The 25,018-nt window shown below is 35.2% G+C and overlaps 2 protein-coding genes across 2 annotated transcripts; one reads left to right on the plus strand and one right to left on the minus strand.

The window, feature by feature from the left end:
* Positions 1-521: 521 nt before the first annotated feature.
* LOC21401575 (myosin-15) lies at positions 522-16,149 on the plus strand. The gene is made up of 39 exons (XM_024166939.1): positions 522-553; positions 721-849; positions 977-1,123; positions 1,771-1,916; positions 2,019-2,175; positions 2,700-2,758; positions 2,865-3,021; positions 3,553-3,702; positions 3,828-3,964; positions 4,213-4,359; positions 4,454-4,555; positions 5,121-5,178; positions 5,254-5,355; positions 5,691-5,728; positions 5,824-5,950; positions 6,041-6,214; positions 6,790-6,921; positions 7,549-7,658; positions 7,899-7,959; positions 8,104-8,281; positions 8,965-9,170; positions 9,264-9,383; positions 9,468-9,566; positions 9,855-10,076; positions 10,518-10,657; positions 11,295-11,406; positions 11,532-11,582; positions 11,670-11,756; positions 11,956-12,126; positions 12,359-12,511; positions 12,963-13,139; positions 13,400-13,537; positions 14,188-14,258; positions 14,373-14,472; positions 14,550-14,606; positions 14,698-14,754; positions 14,857-14,937; positions 15,025-15,107; positions 15,405-16,149. Exons 1-39 carry the CDS (start codon positions 548-550, stop codon positions 15,526-15,528), a joined length of 4,566 nt encoding a protein of 1,521 aa, XP_024022707.1. The 5' UTR covers positions 522-547; the 3' UTR covers positions 15,529-16,149.
* Positions 16,150-16,203: 54 nt separating this feature from the next.
* LOC21401576 (vitellogenin-2) lies at positions 16,204-18,115 on the minus strand. Its single transcript, XM_010100075.2, has 2 exons — positions 17,545-18,115; positions 16,204-16,943 (listed from the first exon to the last, which is right to left on the minus strand). Exons 1-2 carry the CDS (start codon positions 17,871-17,873, stop codon positions 16,517-16,519), a joined length of 756 nt encoding a protein of 251 aa, XP_010098377.1. The 5' UTR covers positions 17,874-18,115; the 3' UTR covers positions 16,204-16,516.
* Positions 18,116-25,018: the final 6,903 nt, after the last annotated feature.

Raw genomic sequence — 25,018 nt, forward strand, 5'->3', positions numbered from 1 at the left:
AGTGTAAATTACATAATAGAGCTTAAAATTTTCATTTTTTACTTCATACATAATAAAATTTTAATTTTAATAAACTATATCATAAACTTTCAAATTAACAGCAATTGAAGTCTAATAATTAATAAGAATGATCAAAATTAACAATTTGAAATACAAGATTTATAAATAAAAAATAAAAAAGCTCATTTTTTTAAATAATATCACATGTAAATATCGTATTTTGAACTGTTAATTTAATCATCTCCATTAATTATTGGACTTAAATTACTGTTGGTATAAGAATTTGCGGTATAATTTATTAAAATTAAAAGTTTTTAAGTATATTATGCAAAAAAATAAAAATTTGTGGTGCAAAAGAAAAACAAACAAAAAATAAAAACTGAAATCTCAAGACAAGAGTATCTGAACGGATGACGTGTCGATTAAGCTATTAAAAAATAAAGCTGCGACTTGTGAGAAGAGAGAGAAGCTTCCTTTTGTTTTTTTTTTTTTTTTAGTCTAAACACCTGTTAGGGCGGGAACCCAAAATTTCACCCACAGAAAGGTCATGCCCGTAAGTCTCTCTCTCTCTCTCTCTTCTTTTGTCTCTCTCTGCAATTCTCCACCTTCCCCTAGGGTTTCAAATTTCAATTTCACTTCTTCATTTCTTCGTTTCTGGTTCGCGATTCTAGGGGTTTTCTTCTGTTGTCCTTTCTTCTTCAATTTGATTTTTCCACTCAGGAACCGAAGATGAGCGTCCGTAAAGGCTCCAAGGTTTGGGTCGATGACAGGGATATGGCTTGGACAGCCGCGGAAGTCTTCGACTATGTCGGCAAGCAAGTCCAGGTCCTCACGGTTTCGGGAAAGAAGGTTGGAGATGGATTAATGGGTTATCAGTTATCACTCCCTTTCTGTTTTCGAATTCTCGCTGTTTCTGCGCGGAAAGCAAATTTCTTTTGTTTGAAATTCTTTTGGTTCGTGGTGGGATTGTTCGTAGGTTTTGGCTTCCCCGGAGAAGCTGTTTCCGCGGGATGCGGATGAGGAAGAGCACGGCGGAGTTGACGACATGACGAAATTGACGTATTTGAATGAGCCTGGAGTTCTTTACAACCTTCAAAGGAGATACGCCCTCAATGACATTTATGTTAGTAATTTTTTATTTGCGTTTATTCTGTGTTCTAAACTTCTAATCGGCAATGCCATTAATGCTCTGTTGTTGTTAGATTATGTGAAATGATGTTTGGAAAGTTGTTTAGTCATTGACTTGCCATTGGCCCGCATTAGGGAAGTCTCCCCTGGCTTATTTCTGTGAATGAATCTGGAGAACACATTTAACACTGTGATGGTATTCCACTGGTTGTTAGTGGGGGCGAATTATGAGCTATTTATGGTCTCCTTTAACGGTTGAGATTGAGTTTCCATCGAAAAACAGTTGAGATTCAGTGAATTTGAAGTTCTTTCAAGATGAACGAACTCTTAGGAGTACGAGTTCGATGTTTGAACATTCTTTTGTCAAAATCTCTTCTACTCTGCGATGAGTTAATGAATAGCTTTGCTGCTGCATATTTATTCTGTTGGTTCTTACTTGTGATGCCTTTAAACCAAACTGCAATTTTAACTTACGTTCATAAAAGGTATAGTTTTCTTTTGAGATTGCTTTTTCTTTGCGAGCCTTATATTCACTTTTGTCCGTGACATTTATCATTACTGTATGTTTTTTTTTAATTGTCGCCTCATGTTAATTTTATGGGGTTTGTAATGATGTTAGCGTGAATTATTTGTCTTTGGTAGACATACACAGGAAGTATTTTGATTGCTGTAAATCCATTCACAAAGCTTCCTCATCTATACAATGTGCACATGATGGAGCAGTATAAGGGAGCTCCATTTGGCGAGCTGAGTCCTCATGTCTTTGCCGTAGCTGATGCGTCGTATAGGTCTGTCAAATTTAAATGTTACTCAATTTCAAGCTGAATGACGTCCTTTGCTATATATGGCTATTCCAAGAAGCACAATTTACACTTGATTTTGTAATCCAGGGCAATGATGAATGACGATCGAAGCCAATCTATACTGGTCAGTGGAGAAAGTGGGGCTGGCAAAACTGAGACTACAAAACTGATCATGCAGTATCTTACTTATGTAGGAGGCCGAGCTGCTGGTGATGACAGAACTGTCGAGCAGCAAGTTCTTGAAGTAAGTTATTCCCAACTTAATCCACTTCTTGTGTCCCAACAGTTTGAAAAGATTCAGGTCAATTATTATTAGTCAGTAGAAGAGAGATCCCAAAGTTTCTAAATAAAAAAACATAAGTTTTCAGCAAGCAAGCTAGATAATCACAACTTAAAGGATGAGATATTTGTTGGAACATTGGCACTTAGGTCTGCTTCATCAAGTATATTAATTTTCTTTCATATGATTGTTTCATTCCAGATTGAATTGAAACTTGTGAACTTGTTGTTCTCGTAATGGGAAGATTTTCTGTATTTATATTCTAGTCTTATCAGTTATGTCATTGGTGTCCGCTTCATCAAGTATATTCATTTTCTTTGACCTGATCGTTGCATTCTAGATTGAATTGAAACTTGTGAACTGGTTGATCTCGTAATGGGAAGATTTTCCATATTTATATTCTAGTCTTATCAGTATGTCATTGGTGCTTCCTTAGTTTTGGTTTTATTGATTTATGTATTTTCATTTTTTTTTTTTTGTATCTTCAGTCAAATCCACTTTTGGAGGCATTTGGTAATGCAAGGACTGTAAGAAATGACAACTCAAGGTTTGCCATTAGCCCCTTGGTTTGCTTGCTAGATCTCTGCTAAATTGTTCTTTGCTTATTTTGGTCTAAATTGCTGTTGTTCTCACTTTCATGTTTCCATGTGCAGTCGTTTTGGAAAGTTTGTTGAAATCCAGTTTGATGCGAATGGTAGAATATCAGGTGCTGCAATTAGAACATACCTATTAGAACGATCCCGTGTCGTACAGATAACAGATCCTGAAAGGAATTATCACTGCTTCTATCAGTTGTGTGCATCTGGAAGGGTGCTTTCTCTTTCTCTCTCTGTGTCTCCACACACACACACACACACACACACACATCTCTGTCTATGCAGATACATACTGTTCTAGTCTGTTTGTGTCTCATTATGTGAAAGGATCGAATGTAACTTGATTTATGGGCAGATGAATCCATGCTTCTATTTTCCTTTTCGTTCGTTATGAAATATCTGTTTTGATCATGCACGCGTGTATTCATTGCTAGCCTGTAGCGCATCAATATTAACTGTAATTGTGTAAGTGGTGTTGTCTATCTATGTGCATCAGCTTGTCACTGCACAAGGTCATGTCTAATGATGCATGTTTGTGTGGGTTTTTTTTTTTTTTTTTGTAGGATTAGGTCTGTATGCATCTGCTTAACAGTCTATGGCATTTTGAGTCACAATGTTTTAAGTAATGAGTGGTCTTAAGTTTTGCATGTTTTCATATGTGCAAGTGCATGTATATAATTTATGGTTCACATATATCTGGGTTGTTCAAGCCAATTGACATTTCTTGGGGTTTCCTTATGTCCAGGATGCAGAAAAATATGAGATAGGTCATCCAAGTCATTTCCATTACTTAAATCAAAGTAAGACCTATGAACTAGATGGAGTAAGCAGTGCAGAGGAGTATATTAAGACTAGAAGGGCAATGGATATTGTTGGCATTAGTCGTGAAGACCAGGTTTTAAAAATTTGTGCAATATGATATTTCATTACAGTTGCAGATTTCTTGTACTATACAATGCAATGGAATATGGGTTCTACTTTAAAAAATGATTCTTTTTAATCCTATTTCCCTGTGATTAGGAAGCCATCTTTCGCACTTTGGCTGGAATTCTGCATCTTGGTAACATTGAATTTTCTCCTGGGAAAGAGCATGATTCTTCAGTCTTAAAGGATAAAAAATCAACCTTTCATCTGCAGCTGGCTGCTAGTCTTTTCATGTAAGTGATTAATCAGTATTTTTAGTTCGTAACTATTCGTACTTGGATATGATTTTTGTAATGTTAAATCTCCAACTGCAATATAACTGAATTTTGATGAGAAACGTGAAATCACTGAAATTTATTTTCAAGTACATTGAGAAGTGATTATCAATTAAAATTTGGAATGAGAAAAGTCTGAACCAAGTCGCTGATGATAATAGTATGGTCCTAATTTACCTTGACTAATTGCTTATTTCTTTGGTCAGGTGTGATGCAGAGCTCTTGCTAGCAACACTATGTACTCGTTCAATTCAAACCCGTGAAGGAAGTATTGTTAAAGCTCTTGATTGTAATGCTGCTGTTGCTGGTAGAGATGCACTTGCCAAAACTGTTTATGCTCGATTATTCGACTGGTATATGGTTGAACCCTTTGCAAAAGAATCATTTGCATGTTTTTTTATGCGGAGATTTAGGTAATATTCTTCGTTTTTTTATTTTTTTTCCCAGGCTGGTTGATAAAATTAATCGGTCGGTTGGGCAAGATTTGAATTCCCGAGTACAAATTGGAGTCTTGGACATTTATGGTTTTGAGTGTTTTAAGGATAATAGGTAAGTTTTGGCTACATTTCATGATTTTTATAAAATTTAATTTAATTTTGTTTAAGAGATGTTTGTTCCTGTAAGTATTTATATTCTATATATGTGTAGAGGTTGAGCTATCATGTCATTTGACACGATTTTCTTTCGACTGTTTTTGGGATGATTCTGAGATATAAGTGTTGGTTTTCTTTGATACAAATAAAACACTTTAAAATGTTACATATGAGAAGAATAGCAATAGAAGACGGCATGCCTTGGCAAAACATGAATATGAATTTCGTACTAGAACCACAAAAGGATTGTGTTCTGCATGTCATGTCTAGTCTACTCATGTGCTCAACTGTAAAGGTTGCCTAACTGCTTGTTTCAGAAGGTCTCTGCACTTCTCAGCCTGCATTATCCATTGTAGTCAATGATTTTCACTGCTAACCTTTACTAAATTATCATTTTCATTGGTTTGTTGGTGAAGGCTTTGTCTCAGTTTTTTCCCCTTTGATTATTCTGAGAGATAGAATTTGGCTTGCTTGCTGTCATGCTTTATCCTTATATCGATTTTTCTTCTTCTGTTTCTCAGTTTTGAGCAATTTTGCATCAACTTTGCTAATGAAAAACTTCAGCAACACTTTAATGAGGTATGATATACTCATCTTCTAGTATAAATCTGTTAAGATATTGTTATGCTATCTTATTCTTTTCTATATTTCCAGCATGTATTCAAGATGGAGCAGGATGAATACAGCAAAGAGGAAATCAATTGGAGCTACATTGAGTTTATAGATAATCAAGATGTTCTTGATTTAATTGAGAAGGTTTTGTTCATTAACTGAATATTTTTTCGACCAAATTCTGTGGGATAGCTGTAATCATAATACACAATCCACTGTTATCCTTCTTTCTCACCTTGGGAGTTGATCTTTTTCCTCTTCACCATCGTACTGTTTGTAAATTTAAGCTTGTAGCTAGAACACTGAAAGGCACATGACTACTGTAGTTGAGGAACTCAATATTTTTCTTATAAAAAACATCTTCAGTATTTTAGAGTCCCAGTGCAAAATGTTTAGAATGTTAAGAATTTTGATTGATACACACTTTTCTATTGTCAGTTTGCTGTTGGACCTTATGCTATAATAAATGTCATTTGCAGAAACCTATGGGCATAATTGGTCTCTTGGATGAAGCTTGGTACAGTTTGAGTTCTTCAATATAAATTGGTGCGTGTTATTTTAAATGATGATTGCTTGCAATTTATCCTTATCCTGATTTTCTTACTTTTGCAGCATGTTCCCAAGATCGACACATGAAACCTTTTCAACCAAGTTGTTTCAGCATTTTCGCTCTCATCCAAGGTTGGAAAAGGCAAAATTTTCAGAAACGGACTTTACCATTTCTCATTATGCTGGAAAGGCACGTTATATATCCCAACATATTTTCAAGTGCTTTCCGCTGATGTTGAAAATATTAATAATAACTCTTTTGTGTATTACTCTTTTGTAGGTTACTTATCACACAGATACCTTTTTAGATAAAAATCGTGATTATGTTGTGGTAGAGCACTGCAATCTGTTGTCTTCTTCTAAATGCCCCCTTATCGCTGGTCTTTTCCCCTCACTACCGGAAGAATCTTTGAGATCATCATACAAATTTTCTTCTGTGTCCTCAAGATTTAAGGTAAATGATTTTTGCATTCTTAATAAAATTGTGGTCCTTTTTGTAAGTTAATTGATTACTAACATGTCTTCTGATAAGGATGACAAAAGGGATAGTGAGGGATGAAGTCGATCTATAGTGTCTTTTATGTTTATTTTTATTATCACGGCGAGATCTTAAGAGAGAGCTTTGAATAATAATAGAAAATGATTTTTAATGCAGTCTTACGAAAAGAAGAGTTAACTCCTTTTATCCTGTAATATTTGGGAGAACCATAATATTCCCTGAGTTTTTTTCACTGTTTTCTTGAACAGGACAATTACTTTGCTATTCTGTTCTACAATGACTTGTTGAAACCCATACTTTTCGTTTGTTTGCATGGCTTCTTAGTCATATCTACTTGTCTTTGTCCAATTAGTGAACTTAAAAAGATAGTAATAGTGATGATTATTTTTTGTTTTACCTGTTTTCAAATAGGAAACTACAAAATGGTTGGTGAATTGCATGACTATTCTGTATAGGTTTTCTTTCTTTCTTATTTTTTGGGTGAAAATAGGATTTAAGAGAACTTTTCGTTTTCCTGTATCTGCTTGCAGCACCAACTTCAATCGTTGATGGAGACACTCAGCTCAACACAGCCACATTATATACGTTGTGTGAAACCAAACTCCTTGAATCGACCACAAAAGTTTGAGAACCTGAGTATCCTACATCAGCTGCGCTGTGGGGTCAGTAGCACTCTCTTTGTCATGGGAATTTAGCTGCTGCTGTTGTTGTTTTTTTTTTTGGTTTTAATAAGAAAAAATCCTTTCACTGATAACTAAATCAAATACAAGGAAAATGGTGAGATATCCTCAAAACAATCAATTGAAGCAGAGGCAGACAAGAATGAGCTCTGCAAGCAAAGAATAAAAACCTAAATGGCATTATCTTCCTATAACTTCCATCCAATTTAGAATTATCAGCGAAAGGGGAAATTCTTTGTTAGTCGAAGCCACAGTGAAGCTCGGATTTAGCTTTTTCAAAAATGTCAACCACCCCCGTTATGGGAAATTTAATGACATGCAGGCTTCTTTTACTTGCATGGGTTTTGCTTTAGAGTGGTGAAGTGTCATATACTTTCAATTTGTAAAACACATAAAAGGAACCGGAGTTTCAAAAAGTTGGGAATTTTTTTGGGGATGGAATGGAGTGCGTCGAAGTGGAAAGTTGCTTGAGTTTACAACAAAAAAATGATGATTGGTTACATGTTTAATTACAAACTATCCGATTCCCCTCTAGTAACTGCGTCAGTGTTTACTTTCTCACGATTTCCTATTGATATAATTTATTATCTTTAAATTGCTTTGGTTTAGGGTGTTTTAGAGGCTGTTCGGATAAGTTTAGCTGGTTATCCCACACGAAAGACATATTCAGAATTTGTGGATCGATTTGGGATATTGGCTCCAGAGTTCATGGATGGAAGGTGGGTTTGTGAATGCTTTGTTGAAGATCTTAAATCATGGGAGTCTCTTTTACATTTTTTTAAAGATGCTGCAGCTAGTTTTATTGGCTTCATTGTTTTTTTGTTCAGTTTTGCTGCATATGTACATTATGATAGTACGAGCAATTATTTTGTCCAGATGACTAACTTCTTTGGTACCCCTTTCAATGTCAAACCTCGTGCTTGCTAATGTTGTTACTTGTTGTTTTTGTATACATGTAGTTATGATGAAAAAGCCATCGCAGAGAAAATTCTGAAGAAGTTAAATCTTGATAACTTTCAGGTTTGTTTCTTTTAGTTGCGTAATGTGTGTGGATGGATGTCCTTTTTTTCATCAAGGTGTAGTCTATCTGATTCATTACATATTGTCCTTCAGTTTATTGTATTTGTGGATTGTTTTAGTTATTATTCTTCTCTACTGTTGCAGTTGGGTAGGACCAAGGTTTTTCTTAGGGCTGGGCAAATTGGTGTTTTGGATTCCCGTCGAGCTGAGGTTTTAGACAGTGCTGCAAAGCTTGTTCAACGTCGATTACGAACGTTTATTGCTCGCAGAGATTTTATTTCAAATAAGGCCGCTGCTTTTGTACTCCAAGCTTACTGCAGAGGTTCTTTCGCTTCTACTGGAATTTTATCAGAATTCATTTTGTTTCTTATGTCCTTCCTTGTTTTCTTTCTTCAAGTTTCTTCCTCGTGTCCTTTTTGCTTGTCATTTTGTTGTGTCCCTTTATTGTCACGCTGTAATCTTGGGTCCCAGGAGTGGAACAACAAAATTCTTGTTCGTTTGTTTGATGCAGGCTAGAAAATGTGTAATTACGTCGCTGCATTTGTTGTCATCATTCGCTCATTTACACATATACGCTTGCATCAATTATCACCGTCATTCTTTCTTTTTCACTTTCTTTTTCACATGCTCTTTGGGAATTTTGGTACCGTTAGTAGAATGGTCAGAGAATAAAATAAGAACTTCTTGGTGATAGGACATGTAGAGCCTGCACGAGTATTGGGCCTTTTCTTGGGGGAAAGGTTGTTAGAGCTCGGGCAGGAGTCGAACTAATCCTGATGCTATTTTTGCTCCGATAATCCTGATGCTATTAGTTGGTGATTTTATCATTCTTTTCAAATACTTCTCTAGAGGTCAATGATTTTAAACAGTTAGATGGACCTCGTCAATAGAGGTCAATGTGGTTATCCTCAGGCTACCTTAAAGCACGCCAGTAATGCAATTATCCTTCTGTAGAGCCTTGTTTATTTTGATTTGGTTTAATTCTTGACAGTTTTCATGTTGCAGGATGCCTTGCACGAAAGATGTACATTGTAAAGCGAGAGGAAGCAGCTGCTCTATTAATACAGAAACGTGTCCGAAGGTGGCTTTTGAGGCGGGCATATTTGCAACTCTATTTAGCTGCTGTTACCATACAGTCCTGCATTCGCAGTTTCGCAACTCGCCAGAGATTTTTACATGGGAAAAAGCATAAAGCTGCTACTTTAATCCAGGTAAATATTTTACATGGTTAATAGGCTTTTCTGCTGATGACTTTATGGTACATCACCAGTTGTCTCTCTTTTGACATGATATAATATGTGTAGGCTCGGTGGAGGATGTGCAAGGTTCGATCATCTTTCCGCCATGACCAAAATTCAATTATAGCAATACAATGTCTTTGGAGGCGAAAATTGGCGAAAAGAGAGCTCCGAAAGCTTAGAAAGGTAAAAAGAAAAAAAAATGTCTTTTTCTTGTTAGGTACTACCTCACAATAAAAGGTTTCTTACGTTGATATCCATCTTTTTTAGGAGGCAAATGAAGCTGGTGCCTTGCGTTTAGCTAAGACAAAACTTGAGAAGCAGCTGGAAGATCTGACTTGGCGGTTGCATCTAGAGAAAAGATTGCGGGTATTGTATTTCATTTTTTGGTAGTACTTTGCGTTGCTGTCATATATTGGTTTCTCGTGAGACCTGTTAAAAATTGTATTTGGCCATTGTTTATGTTAAATGCATTTTGGTGTTTTATCCACGACTGCCTTCAGCTACCACATGATGAACACATGCATTTTCTACTTTTGATCAGAGTGTTGGGTGTTCCATAGTTCTCTTTCATTTTAACTGGATTCAACATAAAAGGCAATCCTGTAGTCCTCATTAATGCTTCAAGCTTTTTTTGGGTGATTGTTACGGGCACAGGTTTCTAATGAAGAGGCCAAGTCAGGAGAGATTTCAAAACTTCAAAAGATGTTGGAATCATTGAACCTTGAGTTAGATGCAGCAAAATTGGCGACAATCAATGAGTGTAATAAGAACGCAGTGCTCCAAAATCAATTAGAATTGTCTTTGAAGGAGAAATCTGCTATGGAAAGAGAACTCATAGCAATGGCTGAACTGAGAAAGGAAAATGCGTTATTGAGGGTTAGTGTTATTTAAGTTGTTCTTTTCACGTTAGTTTTATTTTAGGTAATAAAGGATAAGATATCCTCTAAGCCAAATGAAAATAAAAAGAAAAAGAAATGTACAAAGAACTAAGGACATGCCAGATTCAACAAACAAGATTTTCATCTCCTATCTTTCCAACATAAAATAATCAAAGAAAGTGGGAACTCCTATCATATTCATCTAGAACTAGTGTCAAAACACAGATAAAGTTGGCAGTAGATGTATGCTTGAACTGAAACTTGTGAATTAATTCAAGGCCAGTACTTCGTTATGGCTTGTTCATCTGAGAATTTTTCCACGATCATTTACATGTCTTTCAGGGAAATAGTTTGAGACTCAAACTTACCATGTTTGTGGCTATGAAATCTGCCGATTGCTTTTTATGAACATTGTTATTTTGTTTCTTTTTATGTCCAGAGTTCTTTGAAAACTCTAGAAAAGAAGAACTCGGATCTGGAGACTGAGCTTCTCAAGGTGCAAAAGAACAGTAATGAAATGATTGAGAAGTTGAGGGAATTTGAAGAAAAGTGTTCCCAGCTTAAGCACAATGTAAAAAGGTATTGTTTTACTAAATGATTAAATTATGTTTTTCCCCTTAAAAGATTTCACCTTTTTTTTTCCCTCTTTTGGCTAAAGTGGGAAGATCTCACTTCGTGATCATTGATACTATTGATTTGACTTGTTAGTTTGTCAAGGGAATTAGTGGCTTTTTTCATAAGAAACTGGAAACTTGGATTAATAGAAGAGAAAAATTACAAAAGGGGTCAAGGGAATTAGTAGTTTGTTAGTGGTTGTTGGAATTTCGTTAGCAGTTAGAGTTTCCTGGAGAGAGTTGGTGGTCTCTCGAGTACCATCGTTGTTAAGTTTTCTTGTATTATTTGGAGATTTATCAGTTATATTAGATAAAGATATCCTTTCTTATTCATCTATGTGTGCTAGAAATTTGTGTTCAGTCAACTATTTGGTGTCGTATATCATTATCATAGTACAAACAAGGGTGTGGTTTGAAATGCATAAGTTATTTTGCATTGTTGCAATTGTGTTTAAAGTAGTCCCAATTTCATTGCTCATGTTTGTCCGTCTAAATTTATTTTTTCATGTAAAATACGTTTAAACTTGCATTTCAAAGGAAAAGGATTGGATATACATTATGATCCAGAGCTGTTTTAGTAATTATCTGTTTTTTGATGTTAGTCTTGAAGAGAAAGTATCACTCTTAGAAGACGAGAATCATATTATGCGGCAAAAAGCCTTGAGCATGTCTCCAAAAAGCAATCGTCCAGGCTTTGCAAAGGCTCAGCCTGAGGTAAGCTGCGATCAAGATCACATGAGAACACATAATTTCTTTTTTTTTGTTTTTTTTCTCTGATATGGAGATGGGGTTTTGAATTTTATTGAATGTGTGAATTTCTCCTCTTTAAACGGGAACAGAAGAATTCCGGTGCACTTATTCTTGCCCAAACTGAGCGGAAGTTGGTATTTGTAAGTCGCGATCTTTTTGCATTTATTACTCTTGAGCATAATTTCCAAATTGCTCTTTTCCTCTTATGTGGTATATGAATGACGCAGGAGACACCCACACCTACAAAAGTTGTGCCGTTTTCACTTGCATTGTCGGAATCACGCCGATCAAAATTGGCAGCAGATAGGCATCAGGTTTTTTTATTTTTTATTTTGTTCTGTTTTACTAAAAGGATTTTAAATGTACCTGTGTTATTGAAATTGGCTGTAAAATCATCATAAAGAGCACATTTTCTGATTCAGATGTGACAGCCATGTTCTTTTTTTCCCCCCCTAACGCTCCATATATTTTTGATCCTATGGTGTAAACCATAAATGCAATTTTCATGTACAGGAGAACTATGAATTTCTTTCAAGGTGTATCAAGGAATATTTGGGGTTTAAAGATGGCAAACCGTTGGCAGCTTGTATTATATACAAATGTCTTCTTCATTGGCATGCTTTTGAGTCTGAGCGAACAGCCATTTTTGACTATATAATTGAGGGAATAAATGACGTTCTGAAGGTACTCACTTCTTAATAACTGATCTGGTATATGTTCTGTGTTCTCTTTTGCTGTTGAACTGATACTTTACCTCTTCATTAAATTATGCGGTACAGCTAGTTTTAACTTTAGGAAAAGAATTAAAAGGGAAAAAAATGTTTAAGCTATGCTGCTGTGGTCTTCAATTTAGAATTGGCGGATTATAGCGTAGTGATTATGGAACATCAAAAAGTATGCTGTCATATTGTTTCAGGTTGGTGATGAGAACATTACGTTGCCATATTGGCTGTCCAATGCCTCAGCACTTCTATGCCTCCTTCAAAGGAATTTAAGATCAAATGGTTTCCTGACTACAACTCCTCAGCGTTCTGCTGGGTCCACTGGGTTGGCTGGCAGGATTGGGCATGTAAGTTACCCGGACTTCAGTAATTGTTGAATTTTCTTTATATAATAGAAGTTGCATTCTCTCTCTCTGTGGTTCGTGAAAGGAGTTGTCTTACATTGTTGTGGGTAATATATTTTTGTTAAATCTTAAAATTCTTGCTTCCTTGGCCTGGTAATAAGACGGTCTGGCTTTGTATCAGAATGGAATTGCGAGCCACTATATCATATTTAAGAAGAATTTCTACAAAGAAAATTCACTGACTTTGGGTCTTTTTAGATATGCATTATCTTCCATTGTTGTCATCTGTGTTTAGTCTGTCATTCCCCAGTTGATTTTAGTTTCCTATTTCTGTTTTAAAAATTCTGGCGTTATTTGCAACTCTTGGCTAAATATACCTGAAGGTTTTTTTAACCAAAATTTTCATGTTAGCTTTATATGATCCCGTGATTTTAGTTTTTTCTTCCATCCTCAGGGGCTGAAATCTTCTTTCAAATATATTGGGTTTGAAGATGGTGTAGCGCATGTCGAAGCAAGATATCCAGCTATACTATTCAAACAACAATTAACTGCTTGTGTAGAGAAGATTTTTGGCTTAATTCGTGACAATTTGAAGAAAGAATTGTCTCCGCTGTTGGGCTTATGCATTCAGGTTGAGTTTCGTATACAGGCCGATATGCTGATGCTATAGATTATGTGATTATGTGCCAGCTTTAAGTATTTTTTTTTTAAATTAATGATTAAGCGTGCACATAAACATTCTAACAGTTTTCTTTTAGGGTTCTTCTGGAAAACTATTTCACTCTTTGAAATAGTAGGATAATGTCTGATTGCGTGCTCCTTTAACCGGTTTGGTTTTGTTTGTCTATGGGATTTTACTGACATCGTAATATTTTTTTGATACTTTAAAAGGCACCAAAAACTTCAAGAGTTCATGTTGGAAAGTCATCCAGATCGCCTAGTGGTGCTCCTCAACAAACGGCTGGTAATCAGTGGGAGAATATAATCAAGTTTCTGGACTCTCTTATGAGTCAATTACGCGGAAATCATGTACGTAGCGTTTAACATTTTTCATTTTATATACTTGTGTTATAAATTCATCATTTATTATTTTCTTTTGTGAAATATTTGGATGAATTGCGGTATTTTGTTTGGTTGTTTACTTTTTTTTTTGAAACAAAAACCGTCAATAGTAACAACAAACAATAAGATAGAACTTGAAATTGATTTACTTTTCATTTCATAATTAGTTAAATTTGGAGAGTATCATTTGGCCTTTATAGAATTTGGAACTCCATTATCTTATCATATCAAGTTTTTGAATTCTTGTCGTAACCCGGTCTATTGGATATGCACCGAGCTTTGTTGGTCTTTGCATTTTCAAGCATCTAAACTCTGGGTGCCCCCAGTTCCAAATTCAATCCCACTATTTAAGTTGGGGGATTTCCAAAGCTAATCCAAAAAATTAAAAGGTTCTAATACTCCGCGGAGAAAAAAGACATTACCAGTCTGTTAATTCAATTGTTTTCTAAGCTTGAATTCTGATAAAGAGGGTGCAGTTGTTTAGTGCGCCACTTGATAGATGACCAACCGGGATTAGTTGAAAGAAGTCGTTATGGTCTTGACTGCAAAGTTGAAAGATCCTATTTATCGTCTTTCTTTATAGTTTCTCCTTTTCTGACTAAATTTACATTATTCAGGTACCTTCCTTTTTCATCCGTAAGCTGATTACCCAGGTGTTTTCTTTTATTAACATATCATTGTTCAACAGGCAAGAGCTCATCATCTTTGTATGCTATTTCTAATTTGGTCGTTTTTTCAGTTGTAAGAATGACAGTACTGAGTTGAATTTTCTTTTTTTCTTTCTTTCTTTTTTTTTTGGTAGCCTGCTGCTGCGACGTGAATGTTGCACATTTTCAAATGGGGAATATGTAAAATCTGGTCTAGCAGAATTGGAGAAATGGATAGTTAATGCAAAGGAGGAGGTAAGATTGATTTCCCTTGGCATGTCACCAATAAATTCTAACCTTGCATACTCTCTTTGAATCTTTGTGCGATGTAGTTTGCAGGAACCTCTTGGCATGAGCTAAACTACATCAGGCAAGCTGTTGGTTTTCTGGTATAAAACTAAAGTCATTTTTGTTTTTGTTTTCAAAAGAGCCGTTTATGGTTAGTTAAGATCTGTCTTCTGCGTAATGTAATTGACTTAGGTAATTCACCAGAAGAAGAAGAAATCTCTAGAAGAGATTAAGCAGGATCTTTGTCCGGTATCTCTACATCTTTCCCATCTGTTTGTACTTTTTCCTCCTTTAGTGAGAAAAAGAACGGTGAATTTCGACTTTAAAACTCATTTTGGTGGTCTTTTATAGGCATTGACCATCCGGCAAATCTATCGAATAAGTACTATGTACTGGGATGACAAATACGGCACTCAGAGCGTGTCAAACGAGGTATGTTGTATTTTCAGTTATTAATACTAGGTGCGTTTTTGGTCATTGAATTTTCCCTTTGGTTTCTGAAGATTGGTTGGTTGGCAGGTGGTTTCTCAAATGAGAGAAATTTTGAACAAGGACAACCTCAATCTTACCTCCAATTCATTCTTGCTTGATGATGATTTGAGGTGATTTGCTTGGCTCTAATTATTTGGCATGGTATTGCTAGTATGGTTTCAAAGTTTTTAATCCTGTGTGGCGGCTTGTTGAAGAGTTGGCTCTTAATTGAAACCGCATAAAACCTTAAAAAGTTGCATTCGATGGTGATTTGAAAAGGAGACAAAAAAAAGGAAAAAGAAGAAGAGGAAGATGGTTAGAGAATTAATAAAACATTTTTTATCAGCCCCTAAAATATAGGTTCAAGGACCTACTTATGCAGATTATAGTTCTCAAAAACTTACCAACTGTTGTCTTTCTCATTGCAGCATTCCATTCTCCACTGAAGATATTGATATGGCTATTCCTGTCATAGATCCTTCAGATATTGAACTACCAAGTTTCTTGTTGGAGTACGCGTGTGCACAGTTCCTTGTTCAGCAACAAAAGTAGAAGCTTCCTTAATTTCACTGGAATTCTGCCTAAAGCTAGTAGTGTTAAATGTACAGGATAACGTATCTATCTCTCACTTTAGTATCCTTTTGAAGTTGATATCCGCAAGGGAACACCAGGCCGTTTTCCAGTCGAAGTGGAAAAACTGGCCGTCTCAACGTCTTTCATCAGAGTCACGAGGGGCGACCAAGTTTGGTAAATGTTATTGCAAGTAAAAGATGAATGAGTTCGAGAGAGAGAAAGAAAAAAAAAAAAAAAAAAAAAAAAAAAGAGAGGGAAAAGATGGAGGGGTTCGTTATGCTTGACGGACGTACTTCATCTGCATTTGTAGGTCTAGTTAGTTGTAAGTCATTAGAAATGGCTAGTCATTTTTTCAATTTTTTTAACCTTTCCCAGTGAGGAGAGCTTCCTTTTTTCATTAAGCTCATCATGTAGGTTGCCTTTTTGAATTAGGACAAGTACTTTATCGCTGTGTTGTATATTTCATGTTTTGTACATTGTACGCAAAGGGCTGGAAATATGTTCATTATTGTATATTTGTTGTAATTGACAAGTTATGCTTTGAGTTTTATCAACACATTGGCTTATTGATATCATTTGTTTTATCAACACATATTATCAAGTTTTTTTATTTTTATTTTTTTTATTTTTGCTCCCATAATATTATGCAGAGCAAAGAAAAAAAAAAAGCCTTCATTAATATTTTGGGACTTTTGTGATATAAATATTATTCACCCTCTGCATCTGAAAAAGATCATGCCGGACTTGTAAAGTGGATTAGACATGTTAAGCACATTTGCATCAAGCATATACACGATTTGAAAGCACTAAACTTCCATTGAACATGGAAAACTAGTAAGCGAACTGAAAGGCAGATAAGAAATGCCATCTCCCACACTAACTTACAGACTCTGCCGAGGCAAAACACAAGGTGGGAGGAAAAACAGTGTTAAAACGCATGGGTGTTAGCGGCAGTGGAATTAGTGGCTCATTGTTGTAAGTCAGCCAAGGACAAGGACCTTGATGCACAGAAATGTCTTGGAGGCGATGTCGAAGACTTCACATGGAACGACGCCCTAGCTTGTGGATGCAGTGGCGGGAGTGGAGGCGGGGATCTCGATGAGGAGTCGTCACTGGTGCTGCTACTGCTTTCAGAGCTGCTCATTGCCATGGCCAAAGCCAGTGAGCTCCGACTCGAGCTGATGGGTCGTTTCGAAATCCCTCCTCCATTACTTCTGAGCGGGAAGCTTCGGTTCTTGTTGTCCCAAACGTGATTGAAAGCCATCAGGTTCCTGCGCTTCCTGGTATAGGCATTTTCTGGTTTGGTTATGTCTTTAATGGAGGAAGTGGAGGCAGCGTCTCCTAGACTCGTGAATGACTTGGATTTGCCGTTGTAGAATTTTGAGATGCCTCTTCTGCAATAGTTTACAAGCTTTTCATCATTTGGTTGAGTTATAGCAAATGGTGTTGTTTTACACTAAAAAATAGATAGGAAACCAATTATATGTGCACTGAATGTGAAGTGTTTGTCAATTTTTCCACTTTCTTTTTAGTAACATTTTCTTTTGTTCTTTTTAAATAACAACGGTATCTCTCTTCTTTTCGTCAAAGGAATCAAAATCCCCAAACAGCCAAAGTGCTCTTTGAATCCGCTAAAATCACAATCTAAGACGTTTTTGTTAACTGACCAAATATCCAAACTACATCCATTTTTTTTCTTTTCCCACTAAAAATCTACGAAAATTAATTATGCTAATTAAAGGAACAGACCGATCGAAATGCGGAGCAAAAGGAATAAAAATGGGACCCCTTAAACTTGCACATTTTGGTTTGAGATCTCATTGCCTAACAAACTGTACTAGTAACAAGTTCAGATGTAGTCATTTTCAAAAGAACCAGGTTCAAAGTATTAACAATACAAAGCCTCAGCAACGACCAAAACAGAATTATAAACTACAAGGGGGGAAAAAAAGGTAAAGGAAAGCAGAATTAGAAGGAATCAAGAAAATTAATTACCTGATAGGCAAAACCTCCTCCAAGGCTTCCATCATTTCCAAAGGTCCTTTATACGAGCTCTGAGCCTCATTCTCCTCGCAATCATCGCCGTCCGACGACGATCTCACCGACAAATCGCTGTTCTTCCCGATCGATGAAGACGACGCCGACGCCGACGCCGACGCCGACGCCGACGAAGTTTCATTATTGCACGCGTTCGATTCCTTAACCGTGTCTGAATCACCAGCGCCGGCGATCCTCCCTTCCACCGGCGAATCGAAGACTAAGCCGCGCATGATTCCCGAGGACTTCATATCCATCCTGCGGTTATTGTCCAATGCGATCGACATGACTCTGTGTGAAAAATTCCGATCCTGATCAGAGCCGTTCGTGAAGATCTCCGGCGAAGAAGATCAGAAGAAGTAACAAAGAGCAGAGAGAGTAAGTGATATGAGAGAGTTAGAAATTGACGGAGTTTGCGTGGAAAACGGCCATGGATGACCACCAGATCTTCTCAGCAAACAAGAGCTATGTAGAGAGAGAGAGAGAGAGAGAGAGAGAGAGAAGAAGAAGGAAAGAGAGAGAGAAGAGAGGATAGCGCTGGTGAAGACAGCCTTATATATATAAACATTTTGTTATTTTTTAATTAGCCATTTTTAGGTTTATTTATTAATTATATTTTTGTCAGTGGTAAACAACAAAGAAAACAATTAAATTCTATGTAATGGGATTTTATAAATTCCATTAAGTAAAGATTAATGTAATTAAATAATTTAATAAATAATAAGAAATGCACAAGAAAAGACGGTATGGCCTTATCCAGAACAGGTCACCAAAAACTGTACTGAACCATGGAAACGTTTCCTGATAACTTCCCACTATTATATAATTTATATTAGTACAAATGTTGCTTCCAAATTCTTTTCAACACAAAAAAGGTCCTGTTTTCTGCTGCTTCACGTCACATCCTACTTAAATTGTTACCCTCCTTTTCCATCACATCGTACAAACACGAAAACAAAAACAAAAAACAAAAAAAACGCGTGTGAATAGAATTTTCTTTTGTAGTATAAATATGAAAAAAAAAAAAATCTTACGAGGATTTTTATTACCTTTATCTTGCATTTATTATTATTATTATTATTATTATTATTATGTAGTTTTGATCTATCTAATGGAAAAAAAAGACAATTTTAAATTATTAGAATATCGTTCAGATTTAAATTTAGAATTTGAGTTTACAGTTATATTTAATTTTTTTTATTATAGAAAAAAAATTATCACATAAAGTCACATCTCAACTCGAATTAAAAATTTGAATCAGCAAACTAAACGGACTCTATGATCTTTTTCATTTTATAACTAAGGTTCCGTTCATTTTACCGATTCGAGTTTAGAATTTGAGTTTTGTTACAGTAAAAAATTCTCAAAAACAGTCATATCTAATTTTTTTGTTACAGTAAAAAGCTCTCATATAAAGTCACATCTCAACTCAAATTAAAAACTCGAATCAATGAACTAAATGAACCCGTAAATCACAAGTCAAGTCTTATTACTACAGTATTCTTTCTCATAAAAATTTAAATTTAACTTTTTTATGACTATATTTTTTCTCACATACACAACTTAAGTGTGAAACAAACATACGATTCGATGAAAGTTCATTTAAATCAAAAAAATATGATAGTTTTATAAAATTTAATTTGATGTTTTGTTTATATTTATTTATGGCAATCTTTTAAATTCTAATCAAGAAAAAATGATATTAGACAAAAAAAAAAAAAACAAGAAGAAAATGATAGGATATAATGAAAGGGATAAGGAATGAAATAACATATTTAGTAGGATGTTAAGTAAATTATAATAAATTTTTTTAAAATGGTAGATTATAACATAATTTGATATTTTAAGTTTTAAATATTATTAAAAATAAAAAATACCCCTAAATATCCTTTCTACCTCCTTATCTTCCTTTCTCTATAGTCAAGTCCACCATGACTAGCTTCGAAGACTGGCTCTGGCGGCCGGTGAACGTTTTTTGATGACCGTCTCCGGCGATGGATAAATATTGTATTTATCACATTTATCTAAAAATTAGACAACCGGCTCCGACGACTGGTAAATATTGTATTTAATAGTAAATCTCATATTTATTGGTAAATACAGTATTTACCATATTTATCTAAAAATTTAGCGAGCGACTCCGGCGATTGGTAAATACCTTATTACCAGTAAATTTCACATTTACAGATAAATACAATATTTACTAGATCAAGAATTGGATTCAGTGAAGCATTTACTGGTAAATATAATATTTATCATATTTATAAAATCACAATATCAAATTTTACAAAATTGCAAATTTCATAACCAGAAATGTCATAATCTTATCCAAGATTGAAATCGCCAGAGAATAAACCTGCATAAAGAATTGACAACCAACTTCGGATCTACTCGTCCACGATCTCAAATCCACGGTCGAGAAGGAAATCTCTGAGAAAGAACTCGAGTCGTCTTTGTCTTGACATCACCGGATCTTTCTCCATGGCCCGTGACTCCATCAAGCACGTCTCGCCGTCGATAGATCTTGGCCAAAAACAGAAAAAAGGAACTACCTCAACCGGCAATAATGGCTACAACCGATGGCCTCACGCTGCACCTAAAACAGCCGCCGTCCATCCTCCATCACAAAAATTGCGCAACAGTTTGTGATATCCGACCAAGGCTCGAATCGTACGGTCCCGGAGCAATCTCCGATGTGGACAATCTCCAATGAGATCCTTCAGCACTGACGACGCAACTTTACAGATCTAGAAAAATCTTGTTGCGATTCTCTAAAAACTCACAGATTCATCAATTCGTGACCCTAGTCTTCACAACTCTGAATCTGATTTGCAACAAATCTACTGCTCTCGATGATAGACGACAATATCTTGAAGTGAACCAGAATTGCAAAGGCGAGCTCCGATTGGCGTCGTTTATGATGACAATGAGAAGAGCGAGAGAGATGGAGAGAGAAAAAGAGGAGGGAGAGGAAAATCGGGAGAGAGAGAGATCTAGAGGTTCATGATTTAGAAGAGAGAAAAAGATTTGAGTTTTATTGAGAGAGAAAAAAGTGAAAACCCAAAAATGAAAGGGTAAATTTGGAAAAGAGTATTTGTTTTTGAAATTTAAAATTAAAACATACTATTATTTACCAACTTTTAAATAATATGCTATATGCTTATAGAATATGCCATTTGGTGTATTTTTCTTAATAAAAAATTCCTTACTAGTATAAAGGACTCGGAAGAATTCTACATAATGAGGTTTGAATAAAACTATGCCTTAAAAGTATATCAAATTCTACAGATTTTTCATAAAAAAATACTTTTTATTTTTATATTAAATTTTAGCAATAACTAACTAACTACCCATAAGTCCCTTTTCTAAAAAAAAAAAAAACAAAAGCTATCATATTATTCGAAGTATTATAAAATAATTCTCATACTAGTTTATTCTAACGTATTGCAATTGAAAATATAGGAACAAAATCATATTTTGATGAGCAAAAAAAGAAAAGCCAAAATCAGTAACGCAAGATCGAGATTTGATCAAGGGGAGATCCGACGGTTGAGGGGTTGCAGAGGTGTTCAGTCGACATACGGATTAGAAACACAACAGCATAGTCCGAGAGAAGGGGCTGCCCGTGCCCTGCCCGAGGTGCCCGGAAGCAAAAAAATGAGGAGGTCAATAAGATCTTCCACGTGGATCACAAAAGAATGGTTTAGAATGATGACACGTTGAGGAAAGTGGTCGGTTTGAGGGAACAGAAGGGAGAGACTTGATGGTGTGTCGGGTGAGGGATTACGTGGAAATTATTCCCATTTTTACTTTTTGGGTCCGTAAGCCTTATCCACATTGTGGGTGGGACCCACCTCTAACCTCTTCGGATAAGATCTCTGTCTTCCCCCCCTTTTCTCTCTCTCTCTCTCTCTCCCTCTTTCTCTGCATCCGAGGGAGGCTTCCTTGGGTTTGAATTTTTTCAAGCCATATATAATGCTTTTTACTCAGCCAAGCTGGTTTGGTTAAGCCGAGGCATACTCTAATTATTCTCTTGGTTTGTTTATTATTTCAATTATTTTCTCTATATACTCATATTTAGAGTTTTCAGGATATTTATAAAATATATACTTTCAAATGTTAATATTAATAAACTGTATATTTTTAAATAAAAAGGATCTATATAATAAATGAAATAAATAGATCTAAAAAATCTTAAAAAAAAATATTTAAGTGGATCTTCCAATGTGGTTTTTTTTATGAGAAAACTAGGTAAATGTATGTCTTTTAACAACTTTTTTAATAATTTTTTTTATTTTAGTAAAATAGCCTTTTTTAATAGTCAATTAATGATTGATTGTCGGTCATTCAATTATTGATTAACCTATTCATTTTCATAATTTACTAATAATTTATTATTAATAAATATGTAATTTATTGATTGAAATTGATTAATTATTAATTAATTTCAATTAATTATAAATTAATATTGATTAATAATGAAAAATTACCGAGTTAATCAGTGATAAATTTAAGTGAATCAGTGATTGAGGTTAGTCAATTAGTGATTGACACTAATTGACCACTAGTCAATTACTGATTAACTATTAAGTTAATCAGTGATTGACTATTTATTTATTAAAAGAAAGGACCATTTTGCTAATTAATTTCGGCTAATTATTAACTAATATTGATTAACATTAAAAAATTACTGAGTTAATCAGTGATAAATTTAAGTGAATCAGTGATTGAGGTTAGCAATCAGTGATTGACACTAATTAACCACTAGTCAATTACTGATTAACTATTAAGTTAATCAACAATTGACTACTTATTTATTAAAATAAACGGTCATTTTACTAATTTTATAAAACTTTGACTCTTTTTTTTAAAAAAAATCCTTACAAAATGTCCATTTGCCTCTATATCCCTTTTTTATTTCATCTTTATCAATTTATTTTTATTTTTTATTTATTTCAAAGCCCTAATGTGTCGTCCACTTGCTATATTTTAGTTTATTAATAAACGTGTGAAAATGACATATTTTACAAATTAATTAGATCTCTAAAAATGAATATCGAGAATCAATACGAAATAAGTGAATATATTTAAAGATTACGAGTGAAATGCTGTTTTTTTAATTACACATGTATAGATGTTAAGCTCAAAATTTATTTAGGTAAAAGTTTAACAAATTTCTCTATATCATTTTATGATCGATTATCATAATACTTTTTAACTATAGTCTATTGAAAATAAATAAATAAATAAATAAGCGCCTCGTTACCAATTGAAAGCTTAACTTTTAATGGATGGGATAATAGTGGGAGATAAGAACAAAATCTTGGTGTTGGAATAAATGGCATTATATTTGACAAGAAGCTGGACGTTTAAACTAGTGCCTCTCATGAGGAATAGTCCGGAGTTAAACAACATGCCATTTTCTTTTTTACCCATATATAGCCATTTAAGGTTTTTTTTTTTTTCTTTTGAGTCAAGTTTTCGTTTTTTTCCCGTGCTTTTGTTGAAAGGTCCGAAAAAATAAATAAATACCATAATTCTTTTTTTTTTTTTTTTTTTGAGGGGAGGGGGGAATGCCGTAAAAAAAAAAAATTATTAACGCCAACTCATAGATTTTACCCCGTGCTTAGTTATGGATCTTAGCTGGCTCCAGCTAAAAGCAAAAAAGCTTAGTGAAAAGGGGGGGAAAAAGAAAACATTGCGGCTCAGATGGAGGTAATGGACTGGCTTGGCTTCGGCTTGGCTTGGCTTGGGTTGAGCCGGTAGAACGAATTTTGATGTGATGCGTATCTACTAGGATTTGCAAGGACCTACCGACCAAGTGCGCAGGTCCTGCGAATTATCTTTGGTGGCCCTACACGTTTACTACGGAATAGCTTTTCCCGCCACGTGTCACCAGGATTTCTCATTGATTGCGTTCTACGTCTCCCATCCCAGTCACGTGGTGGTGGCGGTGGTGGTGGGATTAATTACCTAGAGCTTGTTCTTCAATTTCTTTTTAGATTAATTCTGAATAAATGATTATTAACTTTAATATAATTTTTGTATATTTTTGTAATTAACGTGTCATATGTTACTAAAAGTGAAATCAGACCGTTTTTATTTAAGTCTATTTCAGTTTTAAAATCTTAAATATATATTAAGAAGGTTTTTATAATTTAAATATTTAAAGTAGAGAGAGGATGAGGAGAACAAATGCGGGTGTGCACAGAGACTAAGAAACCCCAACGACTACCACCGTCCCTTCTAGCACTGTCTACCATCTTGAGCACCGACGAACCCACGATAGCGAAAACCCACGACAATGAGAACCCACACAATCACGCGACGAGAACCGACAAACCTTCACCGGAGAAATCTACGTCTAAACCTCTTCGTCGGAGAAGAACGAACCAAGGAAACCTCCCCTTCTTTGCCGAAGAAATCAGCCACAAAACAGACGAGATCAATGAAGGATTCTGAGATAGGTGAAAACTTTGTCGGCTTTTCTTGTTTATGTTTTTTTCTTACAAATTTATTGTTTTTTTCATTTTACCATTTTCTGTTATCTTAGAAGAAAAGAAAGGCTTTGGAGGATGAGATAAAAGTAGATAAGGTTAATTATTTGAAATTTTTGGGGGTCATTGGATTCTCATTGTGCTCCTTATTTGGTATGTGACTCTGCCTGATGGCCGGTCATATCATTATGACCGCTTGGTAATTTTATTATGACCGGTCATAAGACAGGCACATCTTGTGGTCATAGTAATTATGACCGACGATCATAATCATTATGACCGCCCATTAGGCTGGCAGGCGCATAGTGCGATTGTCTGACTGATGAGCCTGCGGTCATGGTATTATGACCCTTGGTCATGGTATTGTGACTGTACAATTGCCAGGCTCATAGTGCGACTGCCTTGCGGTCATAGCACTATGACCCTAGGTCATAGTAATGTGACCACACAATTATTGAACTCTTAGTGTGCCAGTCATAGTACTTTTTTTATGGGCGGTCATCAGTTCTAACACTTATGATCGTCGGTCATAGTACTATGACCGAACAATTGTCGGACTCTTAGTGTGCCAGTCATAGTACATTGGTTAACAACTTTGTTTGGTTTCTTGTTTTTTTTTTTGTATTTATTGTTTTTTCTACCAATTTTTGTCATCTTCGAAGAAAAAAAAGACTTTGGAGGAAGAGATGCCTTTGGAGGAAGATAAAGCAGATACTAAGAATGTCAGTTATTTAAAATTTGTGAGCTTCATTGGATTGTCATTGTGGTTATTTTTGTTATCTGACTCAACCTTATGGTGGTCATATTATTATTACTGCACTATGACCGAACAATATAATGAGCGATCATAGTATTATGACCGCCATTCCATAAGGCAGTCATAGTGGTGGAACTCGTAACATTGTATGGTGGAACCAGTAATATTATACAATTAC

Source organism: Morus notabilis, unplaced genomic scaffold (assembly GCF_000414095.1).
Source record: "Morus notabilis unplaced genomic scaffold, ASM41409v2 Scaffold348, whole genome shotgun sequence".
Classification (NCBI taxonomy): domain Eukaryota; kingdom Viridiplantae; phylum Streptophyta; class Magnoliopsida; order Rosales; family Moraceae; genus Morus; species Morus notabilis.